Source organism: Citrus clementina, unplaced genomic scaffold (genome assembly GCF_000493195.1).
Source record: "Citrus clementina cultivar Clemenules unplaced genomic scaffold, Citrus_clementina_v1.0 scaffold_2, whole genome shotgun sequence".
In the NCBI taxonomy this organism is placed as follows: domain Eukaryota; kingdom Viridiplantae; phylum Streptophyta; class Magnoliopsida; order Sapindales; family Rutaceae; genus Citrus; species Citrus x clementina.
In genome coordinates, this window is record NW_006262688.1 from 12,457,893 (window position 1) to 12,465,023 (window position 7,131).

The 7,131-nt window shown below is 33.9% G+C and overlaps 1 protein-coding gene across 1 annotated transcript; it reads left to right on the forward strand.

The window, feature by feature from the left end:
• Window positions 1-6,440: 6,440 nt before the first annotated feature.
• LOC112100889 lies at window positions 6,441-6,872 on the forward strand. Its single transcript, XM_024190756.1, has one exon. It carries the CDS (start codon window positions 6,441-6,443, stop codon window positions 6,870-6,872), a length of 432 nt encoding a protein of 143 aa, XP_024046524.1.
• The last annotated feature ends 259 nt before the right edge of the window (window positions 6,873-7,131 follow it).

The following is a 7,131-nucleotide window of genomic DNA, read 5'->3' on the forward strand; positions in this document are numbered from 1 at the left end:
GCGTGCTTATAAGAATTTTTTGGCGTTCGGTTGATTAGCTAGCTTCTGCTGTCAGTCATGTCTTCTATTATAGTTCCAAAAACTGTGTTTTTGGAAGAATTTGTTCACCGTCGAGTTCTGAACAATATGGATTAACTATATGTTGCCTTATATAACATGTCGAATAACGGACTTATTTCAAAACAATAAAGCTACAGTTTTCAATTAATATCTCTAAATTTTCATTAATTTACTAGTAAATATTTGAAAATTTGAAAATTACTTATTAATTAGGAAGTGTATAGTAATATTACTCATTTATAAAAGTGAAGATTATACGTATAAGAATTCTTGAATTCTTTGTAAATGAAACTGCGAACGTTCCTTGATTCATCTTGCAGACAATACAAGGGACAATACGTACTACTTACAACACTACTAGAAAAATGGTCTTTACTGACACTTGGTTTGTGACACTTTATTACAAAGTAGCAGTATTTGTAAACATATGGGCCATTTTCCGTGTTTAACACATAAGTATCACCATGGGTGGCTTTAAGTATAGGCGAACAAAGCGGTCGCCTAAGGCCCCAAATTTTAAAAATGCCTCAGTTTTTTAGTAGTAGTAATAATTCTCTAGTTAATAAAATCTTTTAAGAAGAATTATATGTGTGGTAGAAAAGCCTATTAGACATATCTCTAATTAATAATTAGCCTATAATTAATCATTATTATTTTTTATATAAAAACCTATAATTAGTTATCTTATTGTTAAAGAGATATAATTAATAATATTGTCTAACCATTAATTTATTCATTATTAGTTTTTCTAATAAAAATAAGTAAATTTTTTATCTTTTCAACTTCTTAAAAAAACTCAATTATTCAACATTAGAATCTTTGACTTTGAGTATTCCTTTTAATTTCTACTAAAAATCTTATAATCTAGAAAATTATAGATGAAAAATTTATTGTTCTCTTCTCTACAATGAGGATTATTACATGCATTAGTTCATTCAAAAAAGAAAAAGAAAAAATTAGTTACTTGAAATACAAAGTCCATATCCATTATCTAACCATCAATTCATGATCTCAACTTTTTATGTGCTACCATTCTAAATATTCTATTTGAAAATAGTATTGTTCTCATTTATTCGTTTGCTTCTTTTTGTATAATTTCTAATGGTAAATTTTAGATTTTGTTTTTGAAAATTTTTAGAATCCTCTTGATTATTTGTTGAAATTCATGAATTAAAACTAAAATGGATTTTCAGTTCTTTATTGTTTTATTGAGTATTGAAATTACTAAATAAAAAGAGACCTTATAAAAAAAAAGAAAAAGTTCACCTAAGACCCCTAATACTATAAAGCCGGCCCTGAGTATCACAAATTAATGATACTATGGTGTCTGAAATTTGGACATCAGAAATCGCTGACACTAAAGTATTAGTAATAAAAATAAAATAATTCTAATCATGTAACGGATGGAATTCGAACCGGGGACCTCAAACATCAAAACATTTAAGTTTAAGAAAATGGTCTTTTTCTTGGTGACACTAAGGTATCAGTAAAAGAAAATAAAATTTGAATCCCGTTCCAAACTGATATTCGAACCTAGGACTTTTCAAAGCCAAAGCTTTTAAGTTTAAAATTGAAACCGTTCTGACTTTTTGTTAGTTATGCTACTGAATTAGTAGAATATTATGTTTCTAATATAAAGAACTTGAAATGTATTGAGCGCACCTGAGTGAATATTTTAGTGGGTTTTGGCTGAAATTTTACTAGTAAATAATATATTTTCAGTTAGAAACGGTATCGTTTCACTTAGAAAAAATAAAGATAAGTAAATCGCATCATTTTATCCTAACCCTAAGACCAAAATCGAAGCTAATTTTTTTCTAAGTCATTCACTCATCATTCTTTCACCACTCGGTTCTCCTTCTCTGTCAAAGCTAAGTAAACCAAACCCTAAAATCATATCCTCCACTGTAATCAAGCTTCACGTTGATCCCAACCAAGGCCGAAGTAGAGGAATTCATTTCTATCACGATTTGGCCCTCTCTCTCTCTCTCTCTCTCTCCACTGCGATAAATTCATTTATGAAGGTGCTATTTATTCATTTTTATTTATATTTTAATTATTATGTTTCCAATTTACAGTGCCTATTTTACTCATGCATGTTGTTTTGTTGCGGTTTAACTATAGAATGAGTTTTAAAATTCTTAGTTTTTTTCTGCAATCTTGATTGTTTATAATTTGGGACCTGGGAAAACCTAGCAGAGAGGTAAAGGTAACTGAAGTTGAATTATTGTTCTTTCCTCTCTTTCTTTAGTTGCCATGTCACTGGACTTTGAATTTCATGTACACTTTAACTGGAATTTATGGATATAATGTCAATACATATTTGGGTTTTTCTCCTTTTCCCCATTTCTCGAAATTGCATTTTAAATTTTGCATGATGCTTTTAATTTTGGGCCTAACTTGTTCCATTTAATTAGCGCCTGATAAAGATACATATTCAATTCGGGTCAATTCATCAATCCTTTCCCTGTAATGCACTTGCTGGACTTAGTATAAATGCAATATCTCACATGCAAACCCTTCAACAACAACAGGTATTGTCCTTAATTGTTTTTTTTTTATGTGATTTCCCTTGTACAGCTCTCTGACATAGTAATTAACAATCTCTCGCTTTTGAAGAATCAAAAAAGTTTACGGTGTAATAGCTGTCTTCATTTGGTAATTCTTTTAAATCACTCACTTTCTTTCAGTTTCTATTATCGTTGTGTTCTGAGTTTTACTTGTATTGACATGTTTTAAATATTGACATGCATGGTTTTACTTTCGTTTTTGTTGCATAGACTCTTCTGGAATAAAATTTTTTGTTCTAATATATACTTTTGTTTGTTCTAATATGAAAATGAAATTTTGAAAAATATGGATGTGGCATGTTTTGTTGGCTTGCTGAATGTGTACATGTAAGTTAGATTTGCTGGCTTGGTGAATGTGTACATGTATGCTCTGTTGGCTTGTTGAATGTGTACATGTATGCGCTGTTGGGTTGTTGAATGCTTACATATATGCTCTGTTAGGTTGCTGAGTGCGTACATATATTTAAGTGACTCTAAACAAATAGAATTTAGATTTATTTTGTAATTTGTATTTTTTAATTTAAACCTAAAAGTTGGGAGTTATTTGTGCAATTTAAGTAAACTTATTAAACTAACAACATCTAACAAATGAACACGTAACAAAACATATTATGGACAAAACTTGGATATTCTGTGATAGATTGTCTGATGAGTATAGTGATGGGGTTGATGATTTCTTAGAGTTTTCCATTCTTAATTCAGGAAATAGAATGTCAATTAGATGTCCTTGTACCACTTGTTGTAATATGGAGTTTTTGAGTCCTCAACAAGTGAGGCTACATCTATTTAAAAAAGGTTTTCTAGAAAACTATTTAGTTTGGAATTGGCACGGTGAGGTGGACTGGAAACCTACCTCTGTAAAATGCCAAGACCAGCCACAAAATCAATGTTTTAGATGTCCGGATTATAGTTATGTAAATGACATAGTTCATGATGCTTTTGAGCATTGTGATAAAGATCCTATTTCTTTTAAGAATGTGCTTGAAGATGCTGAAAAACCCTTATATCTGGGTTCAAAGCATTCAAAGTTATTGAGTCTAATGAAACTGTACAATATAAAAGGACTTTATGGCTGGTCTGATAGTGGGTTTTTAGTTTTATTGGAAGTGCTTAATGAGATATTGCCAAATGATAATAGTTTGCCTAAGTCCATGTATGAGGCCAGAAAAATAATGAAGCTATTAGGCTTAGATTATAACAAAATACATGCATGTCGAAATGATTGCATTTTTTATAGGAATGAGTTCGAGAATCTTAGTGAATGCCCAAGGTGTGAAGCATCTAGGTGGCAAATAAGAAAAGATGGATAAAACAAAATTAGAAAGGGAGTCCCTAAAAAGGTGTTATAGTATTTTCCTATAATTCCTAGGTTGAAAATAATGTTTCAATTACCACAAACTACTGAGAACTTAACATGGCATGAAAATAAAAGAATTAGAGATGGCAAGCTTCGCCACCTAGCATATTCACCAGCTTGGCAGTTAATTGACAAGAAATGGTCTGCTTTTGCCCAAGAGCCGAGAAATCTTCGGTTCGCTTTATCATCTGATGGGATTAACCCACATAGCCCACATAGTACACTTAGCACTACTTATAGTTGTTGGCCTGTTACATTGATAACATATAACCTTCCTCCGTGGCTGTGTATGAAGAGGAAGTTTATGATGTTGTCTCTACTGATATCTGGCCCTAAACAGCCTAGAAATGACATAGATGTATACATAGCGCTATTGATTGAGGACTTAAAAACCCTATGGGATGTAGGCATCGATGTGTTTGATGCTTATAGGAAATAAACTTTTAATTTACGAGCTGTGTTGATGTGGACAATTAGTGATTTTCCAGCTTATGGAAACCTGTCTGGGTGTACTGTTAAAGAGTATTATGGTTGTCCAGTTTGTGGGATAAACAAATGTGCATGTTGGCTACCGCATAGTTGGAAAATGTCATATATGGGTCATAGGCTGTTTATTGAAAATTCTCCTAAGCCTTTGTCTGATACAAAGATCTTAAACTTGGTGGCTGACATTGACACCAAGTTTGGGAAAAAGGTCCAAAAAAAGCAAAAACAGAGTGAGGTTGAAGGTCACAATAATGGTAAAGGTGAGGGTGACAGTAAGGGTAACAGTAAGGTGAAGGTGAAGGTGAGGGTCAGGGTAATAGGGATGTAGCTTAGTTGCTGTACAAAAAGATATAAATCTTCTTTGATTTAGAATATTGGGAACATTTGTTAGTTCGCCATCAACTAGATGTGATACATATTGAGAAAAATGTATGCGAGAGCATCTATGGCACATTACTCCATCAACCGGGGAAAAAAAAAGATGGAATTAATGCTAGAAAAGTTCTTACACATCCAGAGCTTGAAGAAAAAAATTAACAAAGCATTTAGTACATTAGCTCCTGATGAACAAAACAAAATCCTACCCCCTGCCCCGTACACTTTAAGTAAGAAGGAAAAAAAAATGTTCTGTGAAACCTTACAAAGTGTCAAAGTTCCTGATGGCTATTGTTCTAATTTTAGAAATATTGTTTCAATGGATGATTGTCGTTTTCACGGGCTTAAGTCTCATGATTGTCACACCTTGATGCAACAACCACTAACATTAGCAATTCGAAATTATTTACCTCAAAATGTTAGATCTGTCATAATTAGGTTGTGCCTCTTCTTTAATTCTTTGTGTTCTAAGGTAGTAGAGCCCAATTCTCTAGACCAATTGCAAAAAGAACTTACAATCACCTTATACAATTTAGAACAATCTTTCCTACCTGCCTTCTTCGATATAATAGTCCATTTAATAGTCCATCCAGTTGAAGAAGTTAGATTATGTAACCCAGTTTACCTTCGATGGATGTATCCATTTGAGACAGAAATGAAACCTATAAAGGGTTATGTACGCAACCGATACCGTCCTGAAGGTTGCATTGCAGAGTGCTATATTGTTGAGGAAGCACTATTTTGTGCTGAATACCTTTCAAATTGTAATTCAATCGGACTACCTACTGGTTGTCTAATTGATTTTACAGTCGAAAGGCCACTCGGAGGTGCAAATATTAAGGTGGTTGATAGCCCTACATTGGCGTAAGCGCACCGATGTGGTTTGTAAGCGCACCGATGTGGTTTAGTGAACACCCTCGAGATTCAACCATACATAGAGTATGTGACTGAAAATTTGAACTTCTTTTTCGTTAATTTTTTTCAATTTTATTAATTCTATTGGTATAATTTTAGGGGGCATTTGGCCTTATTGCAATCAACACACCCTCGTCAATTAAAAAAGCCTTTATGGTTGCCAACCGAGCACTCCCGTACGTTTGCTGATTGGCTGAAACAAAAGGTTAGATTAACTTCATTAGATCTAATAAAAGTACCCAAGTAAAGGCACACAAACTTTTCTCATTCAACTAATTATTGTGATTTTATTAATTGAACAATAGGTAACAACTGATAAAGCAAATAATGTAGTGGTTGACGAAAAAGTATGGTGGCTGTCAAACAAACCACGCTCCAGCGTGCTTACATATGATGGCTACTGTATTAATGGTTTTAATTTTGCTACGAGAGATCGGGACAGCAACCGCATAACACAAAATAGTGGCGTTTATGTGGTTGCTAACACTTTATAGATTTCAAGTTCGAAAGACAAAAATCATCATTCTGGGGATATGCCTTTTTATGGGGTTGTCGGTGAAATTTGGCAGCTTGATTATCTGGGGGTTAAAGAACATACTTTTCAAGTGCGATTGGGTAGATGATAGATGGGTTAATGTTGATGAGTTAGGGTTCACTGTAATCAATTTAGATCCAACATGGGAGGGCCTTGGCACTTTGCTGGTGCGTTGATTGTTATGATAGAACCGAAGGGCATAAGAGATGTTAATAATCAACAGTTCACACATACGTCCTTTTGGGTACAAATCCACAATGTGCCTTTTATGTGTATGCATAAAGGCGCAATCCAAAAATTGGGAGAGAAAATTGGAGATGTTGAGGAGGTTGAAACAGATGATGATGAGGAGTGCATCGGCCTATATGCTCGATTAAGAATTTCGGTAAACGTTACAAAACCCCTTAAAAAGATCTTATTTCTAGAGGAAGAAGGCAAGAAGAAGATTCCAATGGCAGTACTGTATGAGAGATTGCTAGACTTTTACTTTTGTTGTGGTATCCTAGGACACCAATACAGAGAGTGCCTCAAGTACCAAGGACATCGAAAGGATAAATTGCCATATAGGAGTTAGCTGAGGGCCAAAACCACAACCGAGAGAGCAAAGCTTAATAGAGACAAAGAGGGATAGAGTAAAGAGCACCATAAACCAAACTCTCCACCTGTAAATTTGAAACAACAGCAACTGCAACACTTGCAACCCAACCTGGTTAGTGGAAGCGGGTTAGGGGCAACCCATGCTGAGCAAAATAAAAATGCAGAACAAATGAGAGGGCAACATGTGGCAGAAGTATGTGAAGGGCAATCAATGCATAATACTAAAGGATTGAGGC

What these genes read in the sequence shown, in the direction of transcription:
- LOC112100889 (XM_024190756.1), top strand. Translation starts at nt 6,441, where the DNA reads ATGGGAGGGCCTTGGCACTTTGCTGGTGCGTTGATTGTTATGATAGAA.